The following is a 20,387-nucleotide window of genomic DNA, read 5'->3' as shown; positions in this document are numbered from 1 at the left end:
GTACTGCTGTAAAATCAGCAAAGATAATTATAAATGAAAGACATTATATAGCATGTCAGTTTTCTTAAATACAAAATAACTTAAGAAAGAGGGACGAAAGATACTAGTGGGACAGTCAAACTCATAGATCGAAAAAAAAAACTGACAACGCCATGGCCAAAAATAAAAAGACAAGCAGACAAATAATAGTACAGATGTCACAACATAGAAAACTAAAGACTAAGCAACACGAACCCCACCAAAAACTGGGGGTGATCTCAGGTGCTCCGGAAAGTTAAGCAGATCCTGCTCCACATGTGGCATTAAGAATGTTCGATACTCTGTTTCTATTTGATTGACAAGTAGAAATTGTTGTTGTTGTTGTTGTTAAAAAAAAAGTTGTTTTTTTATTAAGACTATTATGAATTGATAGTATATAACAGAACTAAAAGAACCAAAATACAAACTTAAGTTCCATGTCCTTGTTTTCAAGATTCATTGAACATTTGGCGGAAAATTAATCTCTCTAGATCTTTCATACATCTAACATTGTTATCTTTTATCATTAAAAAGACTATGAAAATAAAACAAGGATTTTATAAGTTTTTGAAATATAGCTTTTTAAACTATATGTATTAAAATTATGGAAAAAAGTAGGGATAAGCGAGCTAAATTTTAATGGATACATGGAAAAAACTTGAGGATTCCGAATATCTGACAAAAAGTAAAAAATCAAGAGCAGCGAACATCCTTATGTGAACATAATACATCTACGTGATGCATGCTTAGCAAGAGATGCCTGTATGTCGACGCACCTGTTCTCGCTCGGTTTAGAATAAGCTCAACTTTTCTTATAGTTTGGATATAATATTTATCGATTCACTAGCTTCAAACATCGGTAAACTACATAAACCTATAACAAGTACATCATTAAATAAATAAAAATATCATATGAAAGGTAATTGATACAGATGATATATTTTGTTTGAAAAAAAATAAACCGTTTGCTTTTATCTTTCATAATGAATTTTAATTTAAACAAACCATTAAGATGTACCTAATGAATAAGTTTGTTTTTCATTTTCACATTCTTTAATTGTTTATTTATAAAAAGCAACCATATAAAAAATGATTCGTGAAAAAATTTTGCTACTTACATATGCTACCATCTAACACTCAGGGTCTATCGTTACCAATTTTAGTTGTGCTCATATTCGTCTATTATACGTGTTTTGTCTTTATATAGATATAAGAAGATGTGGTATGAGTGCTATGAAACAACTCTCCATCCAAGTCACATGTATATTGTGCATTTACATTTCGTAATTGGATATATATTTACAAGTTGCAAGACCTCATGTATTATGTTACATCCCTAGACAAATCCGAGGATAAAAAACATTGCTCGACTAACAAACTGTATTGTTTTATTAAGCTAATTTGGACGAGTGGTCCAAGGTACTTGACACAGTGTAGGCTGTATTGACATAATGTTACAGAAACACGGGTTTAAATACTCCTGAAGGAAGAACGAAAATAAGCTGTTGTGCATATCTTATAGTGTTGCGCTAAATTCCAGATCTATAAACTGTGGTAAGTCATGCATAAAAACATTAACGAAGCTTTTTATTGCACCAGATTATAACCCTAGGTTAGCTGATAGAGAATGCAATTAGTAACATTATCATAAAGTAAAATGTATATAATAGAATAATAGTGATGTAACTACATGGTAAATGTTAGCACCCTTTATGATAAAAAAAAAACAGCTGATCAGCTAGGTTGAAAAAAATACAATTATTAGAAAAATTATGATTTGTTTTGATCTTATGTAATTTTAATACATATAGTTTTAAAAGCTATATTTCACAATCTTATAAAATCCTTGTTTTTTTATCATAGTCTTTTTAATGATAAAAGATACCAATGATAGATGTATGAAAAATCTAGAGAGATTGATTTTCCGCCAAATGTTCAATGGCTTATATCTCAAAAACAAGGACATGGAACTTTAGTTTGTTTTTTTGTTTTTTTTAGTTTTGTTATATCCTATCAATTCAAAATAGTCTTTTAATAAAAAAAAAAACATTTTTTTTTAACAACAATAACAACACCAATTTCTACTTGTCAATCAAATAGAAACAGAGTATCGAACATTCTTAAGTTATTTTGTATTTAAGAAAATTGACATGCGATATAATGTCTTTCACTTATAATTATCTTTTCTGATTTTACAGCAGTACTGCAGAACAGAATATTCATCACTCGTCACCATTAATGATGTTAATGAAAACAACAGGTTAATGTCAAATTCGAAAGGTAAATTGATATACCCTTCCTCGACCCAGAAACAAAACACAATAAATGATTTTGTTTCATTAGTCATAGTTCTTGTTTGCTATTTACATCTTTCAATAGTACAACGTCTTCATAATTTACATTATGTAACGTAATTTGTAATAGAGTGCATTTTAGAATACAATTGATAATTTCAGCAAAAAATGTTAGACATGCATGGATAGGTGCAACCGACAGTTATTCAGACAAATGAATATAGGTGGCGACATTTTCTCCAATTAAATACTCTAATTGGTACATCAATGAACCAAATGATCTAAACATAGACAATTATGCTGAGCTATACCCAACTTATAATGGGACATGGAATGATGCTGGTTGTGAGAAGGAATTTGTCTTTGTATGCAAGAATATATTCTTAAGCTCATTAAACATAAAAAAAAACATAAAATAAGAGTAAGCGTAAATATATTGTGAAATGAAAAAATACAATGTTTAGTTTTTGAGCTTTAATTATTTCAAACAAAATCACTTCGATATTAGATAATGATACATTAAATGTGAAAAAAAAAGAACTCATAGGAATAAATCAGCTCAACATCTGAAGAAAATTTGAAATATCAATAATTTGAAATAAATTATTTCACTGTTTTATTAAAAAAAGGAAAAAATAGCGCTTTGTTGACATTGTATAGTATATCTCAGCTGGCAGTTTAAACATTAATTCAATATGGTGTTTTCATTAAATTTCAGACAAATGCCTGAACGCCGCACAAAAACATCTAAAGAACTAAAAAAATTACATCAAACAATATATGATATCTTCAATGAAATTCCTACAAATGAGCGATGTATTGTTTGACATACATCATGTTTTTCTGAAGACTTTCATAATATTTTTAGCAGTTGAAATAAAAAGCAAATCCCTGAAGTAGAATGTAGTTTGATGTTTTTCTGATTCGTTGCTTATTTTGGTTTTCGTTCAAATTGTTTTCGTCCTTCTGTTTGTGTATGTACGTGTGTGGCCTTTCAAATTTGTTATATACAGTGTGCCTTTGTACAGACTTATCATAAGCTACTGTCAATTGTACTTTCATACGTAGTACTTTTAAATAGCTTGTACGTGATCCCATTGTATCTTCTCCCATTGCTTCTTGCAAAGTCAGTTTTAAGAACTTTAGTTCGAAAATTCACAGACAATAACAACATATTTTTGAAGAAAAAAAAAACCAAATCTAAGCAATAAGGGAAATTTTTATTGGAAACTTAATATAAGTATTTCAAAAAATGAAGAATATTGATATTTTCATTGAAAATCTAAATGATAGGTATCAACGTATTTATAATATATACTTTGATATAGGTGTTTAATGGTATAACTTAAAATATGAAGTAAAGGATTGTATTACCAATAAATTCAAAAATATGTCTTATAGTAAAAAAATTAATAAACTTGAAAATAAGCTAACCTATTTTCAGTAACTTAGTTTAACACGACGAGGGCCAAATGAGATGTGGATCAAGATCTGCTTACCCTTCCGTATCACATGAGAGCATCTCAGTTTTGGTGGGTCTCCTTTTGCTCAGTCTTTAGTTTTCTATGTTGTGTTTTGTATATTGTTATTTGTCTTTTGATCGTTTTTCTTTTCTTGTCATGGCATTTTCAGTTTGTTTTCGACTTAGCAGTTTGGATATCCATTTGGCATCTTTCACCTCTCATTTGAACTAAGAATATAAAAAAAATAGGTACATTTATTGAAAATACACTAGATAATCCCTTAAGTAGATTGATAAATCACATACAAATTAAATTATATCTCGCGCTAAAAGGAGAGAGAAAAGGAAAAACATCAACTTTCTTTATAGAAAAAAACAAGTTAAACGAAAGGACACACATGAATTGTACAACAAAGAGGAAGGTTCTGAAACAGATCAAGATGCAATACTTCAAATAGAATTTGAATATTAAAAAAAAACCTGTACAAGTGGATACACTCAGAGAGATAAAATGAAAGATTATATTAAAAAAAAAAACAAAAAAAAAACAGAATGTATATAAAAACATTAAGTAATAAATAAAATGAAAAATGTGATAATGAAATAACTGTGAAGGTGAGATAACTGTAAAAAAAATGCATAAATTGTGCTTTTAAAATAAAACTAAATTTAATCCAAGGCCTTGATGGGAAAAGTGAAGAATCTTACAGAAATTCAATGGATAATATTAAACATTTAAAAACAAAAGTATGTCATTACAGTTATGATTTATAGTTGATTGCTTATCGTTCAGTGGCAAACATTCCTGCATATTTAGGATGGGAACACATTCACAAAAATTAGTTCGATGCGGCGTCATTCGAATGGATTCAAATAAATATTTGGAAATGTGCATGTAGTAAAAACACTACCTATGAATTTGGCGCGATTTTGTACGTTAGAGAAATAACTAATTGTCGTCTGATGAAAATGGCGGTACGGTAAGACTCCTTAAACACAAAGCATGCTTCAAAAGTAGAATGAATATATATATATAAAAAAAAGAAATAGTTTGATTTGAACAAATAGCTGTCTTTTGAAAAGCTGAAGTAAACTTTTCAATGATCCAAATAAATGGTAAAAACTTTTCTATGCACTACACGTGTGTCTGCCTTATTGCAAGGAATATCGTCCGTGATATTTTCCTTGTTTTTTTTGTTTTGTCTTTTTGTTGTTATATTTGACTTTTGTTTGACTTCAATACGATTGATATGTTGAGTACGTAATAAAAAACAAACCAATGAAAATCTCGAAAAGCGACAATCACGGCGATATTCTAGCAGTAAGGCAGACACATTAAGTACTCACGATATCAATCGCATTAAAGTCAAACAGAAGTCAAATAAAAAACTTAATGAAAATCTCGAAAGGCGACAATCACGGACAATATTCCTTGCAATAAGGCAGACACATTAAGTACTCACGATATCAATCGTATGGAAGTCAAATAAAACATGAAAGTTATAAAAACAAACAATGAAAATCTCCAAAAACGACAATCACAGACGGTATTCCTTGCAAAAGACATACACATAAATAACAGTTAACCAAATGTTCAGCAACAAGATCAAATCATAATGAGATATCACTTTTTTGTTATTTTAGTTTTCGGAGTTCAAATTGATGTTTTTTTGTGTTTTTTTTTATGTTGTTTGGAATATCCCGACATTTATTTTTTTTTTATTTTCGCTTTCTTTATTATCCATATTTTTTTATGAATCTGATAACGGTTTATGGTTAGATAAGATAATCCGACTTTTGTTTTAAGCCTACTATATAATTACTGGCTACGTATAGTGAGTTTTGACTTTGACAAAACAATATATTTTTCTAGAAAAAGAATAAATGGTTACCCTTCCGATGCAATTGCATTTCATAATAGTTTTTGATAGAAAAGGAGAGAGATAATTTTTAGGGGCAATAAAAAAAAAGTCGTATAAAACAAAGAAAGCCAAGATCAAAACTAAAACCAAAAATAACAAAAAACACTTTACAATAAAATAAAAACTGAGCAAGTCGAACCTAACGAAAAACCAGTGTCGAACTCTAGTGCTCTGGAAGAATAAGCAGTTCCTGTTCCACTAGTTACACCTATCGTGTTATATATTTATAGCAAATATACGGCGACAAGTCGCATTCGGTTATATCACAATCGAGGAATAGATGACAAAACTGTCATTTCGACCAGTGGTAGGATTCGTGTTCAAACCCTATTTCAGTATGAAGTGTTAAATCATGTGGATTTGTTTTTATATAAAGGGATTTTCTTATTGTTGTCTCTTTTTGCTATTTTGTTTTGCAACAACCCTCACGAACCTGCTGATGCTTTTATGGTAACAGTTATTAAACTTTTTCTTTCCTTAAAACAATGATTAATTCTGAAACTTTTTGTGAGTCAAAAACCAATAATTACATGCGAATATATTTTTGTAACTTTGGGTATTGCTTTTCTTTAATATAGCCTACATTCATGTTCTTGGTTCTTATGCATTCAAATAGTAGGCTTTGAGCGTTCCTGATGAAGGTCAATCCAGAAAACGCGTCGGACGCATTGAATTTATAAAGTATTGTTTTCAATTTTACAGAAATAAATTGAAATGTTCATCTTATTTAGTTTCATTTTGTATTTTAGGAATATTTAGTGGGCAGTAAACGATATCAAACTTTTCTACAATCATTTTTCATATTGCACTTCATTTCGATTTTGTTCTACTTCTTTTACGTAATCTAGATTGTCGAATGACACGTTATCGTTATAATTATAGGAATGCATTAAAGAATTAAAGAGAAAAGTCTTATTTTGTCCTTTTTATATTTCCGAAACTAAATGCAGGACGTTCCAGGAATCCATGGACATATGAATGAAGTAGTGAAGTAGTAGTATCACAAATAGAAATCTAGAAAACAAGAAATAAGATAAAATCAGGAAACAAAGCACGAATGCACGAATGCGACAAATAAATGGCAACAACAAACATGTTAAAACAATATAAATTCCCATCAAAATCACGAGTAGTATCACGACTACGGCCGGGTAAGCATTTGTTGTTTAAATATAGTTATTTCAGCTACTTACATGAATGTGTAATGTGAAATCGAAATTATTTAGTACAAAAAAGACTTATGTGTACTGATTGATAGTGAATGCCACTCTCAAATGGTTCTAGAATTATTTTGTTACACCTTCAAAGCACTTGAGCCCGTGAATGAGAAAGAAATTTTGTCATTCAAGCCATAAAGTAAATATCAATTGATACCCTAAGGTTTGATACAACAGTTTGATCATGTATGAGAGGTAAGGAATTTATTTAGAAGAAAATACCATTCTGATAAAAAATTTCATGGCGCAATAGATGAAAATCAATTTTCAAAACTCCAGACAGTTTAAAATGTACCCATATCACAGGAAAAATCGTCTCGCTCTAAGAGTGAAGCTTAAGAACGATTTACACGAAATTTCTTTTTTCATGTTTATCTACTCTACACTTGACATTATCTCTGTACATGATTTAAAGGTCGTCAGAATAGTTAAATGTTGTTAATATAAAGATGCATTATATGATCGCCACCAGAGACCAAAGGACGTGTTGGCAGTGATATCAGGATACAGAATGACAAAATGTTAAACAAATTCAAACGAGAAAAACAAAGGCCTGATTTATGCCAGAACAATAAACATAAGATAAATAGACAGATAGCAATCTATGGCAACAGCTAAATTACATGCTCCTGTCTTGGGACAGCCACATAAAAATACTGCAGGCCTCTCTTTACTCGGTACATTGGTGTGACTCATCAGATCGGTACGAAAGACAAAAACACAAACAAATACACCAAAGACACAAAAGACACAAAGTACCGATATATAAGAGTACTCGAAATTCGAAATTTCTTAAAATGAGTTAAAAGCCAATTACAGCTTATAGATATATATGATGATTAATATTACTGTTGTAATCCTTTTCAATAATTTGATGAAATTTCAATGAAAGGCGGATTATACCAAAGGGATATTCAAACTCATGACTCGATAACACACTGACAATGCCATGGCAAAAAAACGAAAAACAACAGCATACAAAACACAACATAGAAAAGTAAAAGCAACTTATGTTCTCCTGCATTCAAATGTTGATTCATCCCTACAACTTGAATAAATTTGTCATGTTTAAACTATTGTATCAATACAAAATGTTTACTATTGCTATGACTTCCTTATTACTCAGCTGCAATGATTGAAAGCTCTATGCATGGTTTATTTCTGGAATAGAAAATAAAGATATTTCTAGACCATAAAGTAGGAATTATGAATCCTAATTACAACGAGGCGAAATTTTATAGACTGTAGAAATGTTTGGTAATCTACAACTATGTTTTGTATATTTCACTATTTTATGCTTAAGGTTCATATTTATTCTTTTTATTTAACATGTTATGACATGAAATTGAGAAAGGAAACAGGGAATGTGTCAAAGAGACAACAACCCGACCAAAGAGCAGAAAACAGCCATAGGCCACCAATGGGTCTTCAACACAGCGAGAAAATCCCGCACCCGGAGGCGGGCTTCAGCTGGCCCCTAAACAATAATGTATACTAGTTCAGCGAAAATGGACGTCACATTAAATTCCGATACATATAAATGAACCGAAATTAAAAAATAAAACATTCAAGACTAAAAAAGGCCAGAGGTTCCTGACTTGGGACAGGAGCAAAAATGCAGCGGGGTTAAACATGTTTTGTGAGATCTCAACCCTCCCCCTATATCTCTAGCCAATGTGGAGAAATCAAACACACAGCAATACGTACAGTAAATGTCTTAAATGTGTGTAATATTTGAACTCCGAACTTTTTACAGTTGTATATTTTTACAGAAGTATAGTAGAAATAGTGCGCACGATCAACGCTTTTATACCCAAATAAAATTATAAATGAATGAATAACTATACTCCATACCAGATGGTGCTTGAAAATAAATACGCTCTCCAATACATAAAACATAAACTACATCACTACTACACATTTAGTTTCTGGAATGCAAATTTTCTCTTATTTCACAACAAGTACTAATAATTATTTTACATGTATGTTTCATTATAATACGTTATTTTGAATGGCTAACAGCAATCTAGCGTCATTCTAAAATTAACCTTCATTTCAAAATGAAATGTAACATTCATGATAACACGAGCTTCCACACTAAAGTGCACAGGTAAATAAAAGAAAAAATTGATAGAAATCATGTTTTCAGGATCTTACCAAAAAAAGTAATTATAAACTGTATTTAATGCTTCTTTAAGTAATTTTATAGGGTTGTAAAAGCGTTGACCGTGCGCACATTTTAAGAATGAAGCGCTTCCGCGCTTCAAACAAAATGTACTTCGGTCAACGCTTTTACACCCCAATAAATTTACAAAAAGGAGCATTCAATTCTTAAATAAATCTTGACACTGAAATATTAACATTTTCAGACTCACTGGACATCAATCAAATAAACTGTTCTTACTTTAAAATATAAGGGAAGTTTTTACATCGAAAACATGCTTCATTAAGAATAAAATTCCTTTATTTTTCGTATGCAGTGCAATCCGTTAAAAATGAAACTCGTCTTCAACCTGCATATTTTTACACTGCCCACAAAATCTTTTATCTTTATCGATTCTTTTATATCGACCTTTCTCAATAGCTGACTGATGAGCACTGATGCTAAATTGAGTGAAGCTTTTTCGATACTGCAATTTATTAACTTGACATAAATATGCTTTCCTTTTAAAGATATTTTTAAATTTAGAATAAGTACGCAATTTTCCTTTTTTAACATTTGCATTATCGTCTATAGTGTTTTTCCAGTAAATCCTATATCTACTAATCAAAATATTTTTAACCTTTTCAATGTCAAAACTTTTTATATCAACATCAATACATCTTAAGATATATACAATACTAGAATAACAAGATGACTTATTACATTTGTGAGTGTCCAAATTTGTGACCAGGGCTTGTTTTAACAAATGATCCTCTTCTAAATCATTAATTCTTTTTAAAAATTTAAGAATAGAACAAATACTGTCAATATGCAAGTATGGAGTACGACCTAGCTCTCTCATAACAGCTAAATTACATGACTTTTTATTTAGCCAGAGAATGTATTTGTAGAACTATACAATTATATTGAAATATTCGCCACTGGACGTTAAGCAACCGACAATCAATCACTAAAAATTAAGTTCTCGCAATCAAACTTACTAATTTTTTTCTCAATTTTAAAGAGGTTGTCTGTTTGACATTTCGAATAATTAAAAGTACAAGTTCCCCGAATTTCTGAGCCATATGGTAAAATCGGCTTTATTGTGTGGTCAAAGATATGTAAACAACTATCACTTTTCAGGATGTTCTTACCGAAAGTACTTTTTAACTTGAAGAAAGCTATTATCCCCCTTTGATACAAATCATATCGAGTCGTAGAAAAACTTTCATAAGCAGAAAAAAATAACACCTAGATATTTATAATTTTTAACATTTTCAACTGCTTCACCATCAAAATAAAAGTTACATTTAATCATTTTACCACCTTTGTTAAAAAGTACAATTTTTGTTTTCTTAAGATTAATTAACCTGAATACACCAACTTTTACATTATTCTTCTAATTATTTAAACATCTACTCAATCCTGATTGACTAGTAGAAAGAAGCACAACATAATCGGCATACAATAAACAATTAAGTTTTGTACTTCCTATTTCAGCTGGTACACAGTAATCATCAAAAATACACGGCAAATCATTGACAAATATCTTGAAAAGATTGGGACTTAGATTATCCCCTTGTCTAACTCCAATGTTAGCATTAAGTTTATCTGATAATTTGTCATTTAATCGAACTTGTAAAAAATTGTTATTATACATGTTTTTCATAATATTTTAAAAAATAACCCCTATCCCAATGTTTTGGAGTTTTCACAACATAAATATTTAATGAAACATACATGTAATGTAACTTTTACTAGTATAAACTTTAATATTCTAAATTTTTAACCTTCTACTACATATGTTATATGCATGATTATTGTAATGTACAATTGGTTTTGAAATATGGTTGTCATTATATATACTTCTTAGAAAATGAAATAAATCAAAATGTTTTTTTTATTTCGTAAATAGGTGTTTTATTGACTGATATATTTATCTTTCAAAAGTCAATAAAAGCACAGGTTTACCTCATTTAACGACAATACATGATTAATATTCTTCCGGATGAGGCTTACAGTTGTTGAAAATTTGTGTATAAATATTGGAACTATGTCTTATTTATTTCATGTATAATTCATTTTCATCTCGTTTACTGAAACGGGAAGTAATAACTATGATAAAAACAAAAAACAAAATACAGGAATTATGGGATCCAAAAAGTAATATGATACTGACTTCAAAATTGACATTATCATATTTCAGTAGGATGCGCTGCAACAGATGGCACACGTTATACAACTATACATATACGTTGTACGCGCGAAAGTCAACATCGCTTCAAAATCAAGGTAAGAAAAAAAATTATATTATTAGAAATTATTACATTTTTGTTTAATTTACGTTATATTTGTAAATACAAATATAACATGAATTCGCAAAGAACGAAATTCCTATTTAATCAGCATCTGGTTACTTACAAAGAGTATGTTCTTTCCGTTATACGCAACGAATAGTGTCTACTATAATCCTGATATGAACGAATTTGAAATGACCTAAAGAAAATGATTGTTTATATCATGTTTTAACATATTTACCTTGCATGATTGAGATATGAAATTACGAATTTATTTCAAAAGAATGTGACCAAATAATGGATGAATTATAATTTTAAAGAGAAATCGAACATCTTAAATTCTAGCTATAGGCACTGCAAATTATTCATCCAAAGAATGAGTGATATTTGGTGATTTCACAATAATAAGATAATCGTTGTTAAATTATTTGATCTATTTCATTTGTTTTGATTTTTAAAACTATCGTCACGGTGTTTATACGAGTCAGTCTCAACATTTACAAACGTTTTAGTTGCATAAATTGATGGAGGTGTTTTTTTTTGGATGTATATTGTTCTTCAATGTCATACTTCGTACTTTTTTTAATTTTATATCTGTTTATTAAAACATGGGATTTAAACGCTTTGTTTTCACACAAATTAGAAAAAAAAAAATTTTCAAGAGGTTTACAATGTAAATAAAGATAACCTTTTGCATAACATAATATTCGATGATTCTGACATTGGGAAAACAAAAATCGATACCTTTTCTGATAAGGCATTTTTCATACAATATTGTTTTCAATTACTTGTTTCTGTACACATTTTTTAGAATGATTGCGCTTGTGGTTGGCCTGGTAGTTACATGTGTTGAGGTTGGTGGACACGATGTATGTCTGGCAAACCAAGAAAAGAGTCACTTTAATAACTTGAGAAACCAGTTGAAGGGTGTTGAAAATACAATCAGTTACTTGGAAAAGGGACTTAAAGGTTAGTTCTAGTCAATTGATTTTTCAGTCTTTGTATAGCAAGATCCATTTCAGAACTATGACGGTCAACGTGGAATAATATTAATAAATGACCAAGATATAACTTAGAATGGTTTACATTAGTGTTGAAACAATATAATAATGAGGGACTTGTATGCGTATGAATAAAAGGAAGATTAGGTTTACTTTGGTTTTACAGCAGCTCAACTGCCCAAACTATCATTAAGACATCTAGACGAGAGAATGGTCAGCATATGATGTTTAATAATAATGTATATAATATAATATATATATATCAAGTTCTAAATAAGCCAGAATCTCGAAAGGTTTTGAATAAATTTAAATGAGATTATCAAAGATCTGTTATTAACACGTAATTCCGTAATGATAAAGCAAATCCCACAACCATTAGATGTGAGTAAAGATGATCTGAGATTCTTGATAATTATCGCGTTTGTATAATCAATTAGAAAATAGCCATCGACAGAACACTTTGACTTGTTGATAAGACAACGGAGGTGTATCGAAACTACATGGTAAAAACTGAATAAGACGTCAGAATGTTCATTAACTAAAAAAGTAGGATATGGGGTAAATGTTCAACACAAATAATACCCTATACAATACTATACCAGGCTGACATCCAGTTGATATTAAACAATAGAAATGGAATTCTTTGTTAGAGAAGGTGAAAAAGGTCCAGTAGGTATATTTGAATTGTTTACATCTGTTTCTATAGGCTTTAAAAGTTATATGTAGGTGCATAATTTATTATTGTTTGCATCTTATATACGTGATTTTACTTTAACTGTAGTATGGTACTTTGAGATAGTTGTAAACTTTTTAATTAAAGACAAATTTTAACAAAACAGTCGATTGTGGTAGGTACACGTGTATGTGGATCTTTTTAGTGCATAAGCATTAATTCCGCCGAAAAAATTCCAAAGAAAGATAAAAGAATGATATTTTTAAAGCATTAATTTGCATCTCTGCTCCCGGCGACAATTGTTAAAATAATGAAATAAGAATCCTGACTGTATACAACAAATATTGATTCTACTGTCAAACGGTAAAAGTCCTATTATGGCAGTTACGTTTTAAACTTTAAAATTCGAGGTTCACGAGGATTTAAACATTCTAAAATTTAACTATCGGAGTTGATAAGATTTTAATGAGCGGAGTAAAGTGGTCGAATCTGTTTTTTGAATGATTATAAAGGAAAACAATGAAAATACAAAGTGCAATTTTTGAAATAAATATGGCAGGAAATAACAAAAGACTAATTAAATCAACGTGTAGTTTGAGAAATGTTACAGTATATATCAATTAAAGCGTCCAACAGATCTGATAACGATTGAAGAACAATGGCAAACTGAAATATGGAGAGAGAAAATGAGAACGTTAATGATTAAAGGCGATGGTGCCTTTCACTTTTATCATTAACGTTAACGTTTTCATTGTTTTATCCATATTGTAGTTCTCAACCGTTCTTCCGTCGTTATCAGATCTTAATTTTCATCTTTGTCAGATCTTAGATTTCCAAGAATGTTCGTAGACTTTGTTAGCAATTTATTGTCTGTTGAATATTTCAGGAAAACATGTTTTTGCAAATAGTGGTTGTAGGAAGGACTGGAAACGTTTTAGAGATCACTGTTACTATATTAGTAAACAGAGGACAAGTTGGTTTGAAGCTGAGGTAAGAAAAATATTTCATTCATTTATAGTTTAGTCTTCGAGAGCACTGCGTCCTTCGTCATGTTGTTACCAGTTGTTTTTGTGCTTAGTAGTGTTTTAATAAGTCATGCTCTTTTCATGTAATTTTTACAGCTGTTCCAATGTTGTTCTGGCATATCACTGCGTTTTAGTACTGTTATTGTTTCATTGATTGCTGTATTTGCTGGATACTGAGATATCGTGACACCAAATCGCCTGCACTGTATCTGACGCGCTAGACCACACGGCCATCTAGGTACAGTGCAGGCGATTTGGTGTCACGATATCTCAGTAGCATGAGTTCGGATCCCGGCGAGGGAAGAACAAAAAATTTGCGAAAGCAAATTTACAGATTTAACATCGTTGGGCTGATGTTTAGACGAGTTGTATATACAGAATGTACACAACCATGTATCACCATCACTGCTGGTGATCCGATGGATAAATCTGTTGTAGAGTTGTCACTGGTTCAGACGTACTTATATATATATTCTTGTTGTGTAGGGGGTAAGTAATTAACCGTATGTTGTTTTATTCTTTACAATATTTAAACTATTCAGTACTACCTTTCACAGAAGATTTTTCTCATGCATTTTAATAGCTATAAATATAATATTTAAAATCAACATTATATTTTGAAGTGTATTATATGAGTCAAAAATTTCCCCAAATACTAAAAGTAACATCCCTTGCATCTATCTGTTTCGGGGTAAATCCACATTTATTATAAAAGGTTGCTGTATTTGTTGCCATAATTGAAAAGCGTAGAATGTTAATAGCATATATCAGACTGTTTGTGCATTCATTTATTGACTTTTAAAAAAAAAGTAGTCAGTGACCTTTATTCAAACGGACTAAAAGCTAAAAATATTGTTCATTGTTGTAGACTGTACGATGATATGTAGATGTACGTGCCCTTGTCCTTTGGCTTTGATGGATAGTTGAAGGCAAAAAGATTAAATAATAAAATCGAAATAATGTACTATACAATTTTGAAATTTGAAAAAAAAGTGTTTTTTTTTTTAATTTTACTGCACAAAAAAATTGTCTTTCCTTATTTAATTTTAGAGGCATTGCCGTGCAGAAGGTTCGTCCCTCTCAAGCATTAATGATGATAATGAAAACAACTGGATAAAGTCGAAATTGAAAGGTAAATCGAATGACTGAAACGATCTCTCTCTCTCTCTCTCTCATCGGGGTTCGGTGCTTGCTATTATCTATTTTAAACCATATACACAAGAATCATTGTTTACAGAATATCTATAAGGCGGTACTCCCAATGGCTTTATATATCATATATATGATACGGTTAAATTTCGACTACAATGTATCTTTCAGAAGCAAACATTGGTTGTGCATGGATAGGAGCAACTGACTGTGAATCAGGCAAATGGATATGGGTGTCAAACTTTGCACCTGTTAAATATTTCAAATGGAAGAGTAATGAACCAAACGGTGGAACTGATGAAAATTGTATAGAGATGCGACCATCTGGGCTATGGAACGATAGAAGTTGCAAGGTTACAACTTACTTTATATGCAAGAGACATGTTGTAAGTGCAAAATAAATGAAATTAGAAGAAAATAATTATTTCATAATGCAAAATCACAATTCCTGATTTTGGTTTAAATAATTTCCAAATAATGTTAGACAGTTCATAATGACAGATCACAAATAAATAACATTCAGAACATCCTAGAAAAGATCATTACAAACAGAAAGAGGATAAAAAAAAAAGACAAACAAGTCATTTAATACAAAGATACCAGTGTTTGATAAAGAAATAGATTCATCAAATTAAAAAAAAAAATATTATAAATGTTTCATCAATAGATAGAAAAATTCAAGGAATGTAAAACAACTCTATATATTTAAAACATCTATTTGATATTTGGTTTTTCTTTTAATTTCAGAAAAATGGCTGCCCTTCGAAAAAGGACTAACAGTGAACGAAATAAACTGTGTCAAACGATATCATTTGTTGTTGTTTATATTTGTTATTTGTGTTGGTTCTTTTGTTGTTTGTTTTGTTTATCTTCCTTTCAAATATTTAACACATTTGGCTCGTAAAACTTGTATTCCCGAATGAATGTCTTGAAAGTTACTTTGGAAACTAATGCAAAAGTATTGAAATTGTTATACGAATTTATAACTTCCACCTGAATATGTACAAATGTGTAACATATTTGTTTTTCGTTCATTATTTTGTACATAAATTAGGCCGTTGTTTTTTTCTCGTTTGAATTGTTTTACATTTGTCATTCCGAGATCTTTTATAGCTGACTATGCAGTATGATCTTTGCTCATTGTTGAAGGCCGTACGGTCCCTATAGTTGTTAATTTCTGTGTCATTTGGTCTCTTGTGGAGAGTTGACTCATTGGCAATCATACCACATCTTCTTATTTTTATAAATGATGTCTGATAGTCACTACCTTAATGTAACATACATCCTAAATTCAGATGACCTAATACTGTTTGGCTGTTTTGTACCGTTTACGGTTTTTTTGTCTTCAAAATAGTGTTTTGCATTGGGCTTCTTATTTGTTTTGCCTTGGGCTTCTTATTTGTTTTGCCTTGGGCTTCTTATTTGTTTTGCCTTGACAGTACGTTCTCAAATCGGTATCATGCAGTTAATATAATTGCCATAAGAAGGTTCCATCTTGGATGAAATTTCTGTTCTCGAAGATACCATCAACCATGTGATCTCTTTTCCGTATATGTGCGATTCTAATTCTTTATGTCAATTTCAAATTTAATTTGCATTTTTTGTAAATTATATAATTGTGTTCAAAATATTAAAAAAAAATTAGGCGATTTTTTATGTTTAATTTGTTTATGTCCTTTTATGTAAGAAAACTACTCCCTATCTCATACGTTTTTCGGCTTCCAAAACAATGTCAAACTTCTTAAATGAAGGATATTTCTAAAAACCAAATTGTAAGCGTAGTTGAGTCGTTTTAAACGGCCATCATTTTTGCAATATTGTTCTATTTTTCTATGGCGAGTGTTTTTTCCTATTTTTTCCTCAGCATGTTAACCTTTATACAAAATGCAAATCTATTATCTATGTGTGACATTCAATTTCTTCTGATTGGACAGATTTGATCTGTTTTCATCGTTAGACATTTTAAAAACTACTAGGTAATAGTTCTCTGTTTGGCATTCAAATGTTTCCTCATTGGATATTTTGATTAAAAAAGAAATAACCGTTCCTCAATGATATTCAACAAGATTTTAACATTTGAGATTTCGGAGATCGAACCAACAACCTCCCATTATCATGGAGAGACCAGGAGACCATCGTGAGGTTATAAGAATAAAGAAAGAAACCTAATGTAATCGCTTATATATAAAGTATATTTGATAAATAATAAGTTATATGTTATATTCTAATGTTACTGCTGACTACATGTATAATTACGTCACAACCTAATTATAATGTATTTTACTGTCATTCGAATAAAGCATCGATATTTTTGAGACAACAACCAAACAAAAATTAATCAAAAAGACATCTTGAGGTCAACATGAGGTTTTTAAACAATAGCATTCTCTTCAGAACTTGTGCAGCTCTTAATAGCACAAAATCTAAAATAATTGTGAATAAATTTAAAAGAGAATATCAGTATCGGAGATATGTCGTCAATACAAAATAAAAAAAAACATGCATCGGCTAATTTGGCACATAAACTTGTTGCGGGGTTTATCAATTTTTAATAAGTACCGAAGATCCCCTAGCTTCTTATCTCGACCAGTGAAATATTAAACGGTAAAAATAAGAAAGTACAATGAAAATCATGTCAGAAAATTACTTTGTTTTATAACGATTAAGAAGACAATAAAAATAAAGATACAAGTAAGAAACTAATAAGAATCAAATAATGTTTGCAGGTACTGAAAGCAAACTTGGTTTACTTAATTCAACTGAAATGAAATTAGAAATTGTCTTATTTTTGTTTTTTTCACTTAATATTATACATAAGCTTTATTGCCACGTTATTTATGGCAATATGCTGTGTTTTCACAAATGTATCACAAGAGTGCACTAAAACCATGGTTTCTTCTTTTTTGCAAAAAGTCTATCAGGGTCATGCTTTTCTCGGACTGTTTATGACGTCTTTACACTTTATCCGTTCGATGTATACTAATTGATACCGTAAACTGGGAGAGCATGATTTATTTACTAGTTGGTTTCGGCTTTGAACTAGCTTTCAGTTACTGATAGTGCTCTTAGATTGGCATTAGTAAAGTTATACTGGTATTTTGTGTCGTTTGTCTTTATGCTACATGTAGTTGTTTTTCTTTATTTTCGTGCCTATCTGACGAGTCAAACCATTTCCAACTGATTTTTAGTTAATAAATGATACATTTTCATTTCATTTTCTGATGAAAGACAAAAAATGAAAACGTTACAAACGTAACAACTAGAACATAAGTTTTAGTGGCTACTTGAATTTGAATGAATCATTTGACATGTACAGATAACAGGAAACAACGGAACGGTCAAAATAATGAATTGATAAAACAAACAATAAATTAAAAAAAAGATATATAATTTCAATATAGATTTTTCAAATATCCGTTGTCAAAATTTAATTATATTATATTTAATTTTTTCTTTCTTTTTGGTTTCAAGGTTGAAATACTAAATATGCAGGATCCCAGTTAAAGACTCAAACATGCCCATTGTTTACTTGTCACATAGACACCGACTTTAACAGCAGCATTTGTTTCTAGACTCCCCAGGTTAGAAATTAAATGAAGCGAAATAGTTCAATAAACGTAGAGATAATTGTTTATTTCTGCAGAAGGTATCAAACTCATGTTTTGGTATTGTTAACAACATTTTCCACTCTATAGCGTTTTTGTTGTTAGACATTTCACTGATCAGGATTATGATGACCTTCACCTTGAAACATATGAAGCATATAAATCATTCTTTTCTTATTATTACAGACAATTGATAGACGCAACATTGTATGCGATCGGAAAACTAAATCATAAAAGGAAAAACAATGTTTGCTGATGTTTGGAAACACAAACAATTGTTTCAGCAATTCAAGCAAAAATATCAAAAATTTTAAACCATATACAGACATCTTTTTTCAGACTGTTTTTTTTTTTTTTTTTGGATTATCACATTCTGAAAAAAAGATGTGTGTATATAAGTGACTCGTTTTTTTTGTGTTTTTTTTTTTTCTGTCAGTTCGCTTATTTTTACCTGCAAAATAGCTATATGTTATAATACATGTTGAGCTAATATTTTCCAAAATAGACACAAATGGCAAAAGTGCCGTTACTTACCATGTTAAAAAACAAATAGGTAGACATTGAAAAGTTATTTCAATCTGCTTTGTCGGATGGATGTACTTTTGAAAAAAAATAATTCTTTATAATTCAATACATGATGAACCGTTGATGAAAAAATTTTAATTGGACGATGGAAACATAGTTGCAATACCTGAATTAATACAAATATATACATTGTCATCTGTTTGATAGTATTAAAATTAAGGTTTCGTAACAGATGTTTGAGGTAGACATATACATGTACTAAGAAATTAAAATTTACGTACAATCAAATTAACTTTTTCATTAGTTGTATTGCGTTTAACAAAGATTTTTTTTTTGTGAATTCAATCTATAAAGTTTTTTTCCATCCATTCCAATGAAGCATATGAACATTTTAAAAATTGTTTAGGTAAATATTTAGTTTTTGGTATCACATTATGATTCCAACGTGACCAAGTGACTCTGAATACCAATAGCGGAACAAGCAAATATAATGAACTCATTTACGACAAAAGAGATGATTTCAGCTTCCCAATTGTAAAGTTTCCATTTCTATGCAGCAACATTCCAGAAACCAACATAAGGAGTTTATATCTCCCAATTTTACGATAAGCCAGGCCTTGCGTTTCCAATCATGATATTTATGATAGAGTTCCAATTAGTGAAGTTGAATCATCTATGACCGGACTATTTGGACTGTGCAGTGTGAAAATAGTTTAAACAACATTTTATTTATTTAATTGTTTTAATGTATATTTAGGTTTTGCATTTATTTTATTATTCTGGACTTTGTCGTAAATTTAGACATAAGTGTTTTACACGGATTATGTGTCATAATCTTGGACAAAGGTCTTAAATGCATTTACTCTATTTATGTAATTATTTATTCTCTGTGACAGTTTGGACAATAACTTACAAATACGTGTCGGTCACTAATTACTCTTTTAATCTATTGTCATTTCTATTTGGTATCTGTTAATCGTCTTAATCCTTTAATTGCTTGTGCTTATATATATTGTTATTGTTTGCATGTTACATAACATTTAATTTGGAGTTTGT

General features: G+C 30.1%; 1 protein-coding gene across 1 annotated transcript; it reads left to right on the top strand.

Moving 5' to 3' along the window:
- Positions 1-11,304: 11,304 nt before the first annotated feature.
- LOC127704380 (CD209 antigen-like protein C) lies at positions 11,305-16,007 on the top strand. Its single transcript, XM_052208415.1, has 6 exons — positions 11,305-11,348; positions 12,165-12,322; positions 13,914-14,017; positions 15,103-15,184; positions 15,373-15,587; positions 15,949-16,007. Exons 2-6 carry the CDS (start codon positions 12,166-12,168, stop codon positions 15,976-15,978), a joined length of 588 nt encoding a protein of 195 aa, XP_052064375.1. The 5' UTR covers positions 11,305-11,348; position 12,165; the 3' UTR covers positions 15,979-16,007.
- The last annotated feature ends 4,380 nt before the right edge of the window (positions 16,008-20,387 follow it).

The sequence above is a fragment of the Mytilus californianus genome, unplaced genomic scaffold (assembly GCF_021869535.1).
Source record: "Mytilus californianus isolate M0D057914Y unplaced genomic scaffold, xbMytCali1.0.p SCAF_6, whole genome shotgun sequence".
Taxonomy (NCBI): domain Eukaryota; kingdom Metazoa; phylum Mollusca; class Bivalvia; order Mytilida; family Mytilidae; genus Mytilus; species Mytilus californianus.
The sequence above is the reverse complement of the archived record's forward strand: the minus strand, read 5'-3'. Positions and strand labels throughout refer to the sequence as shown.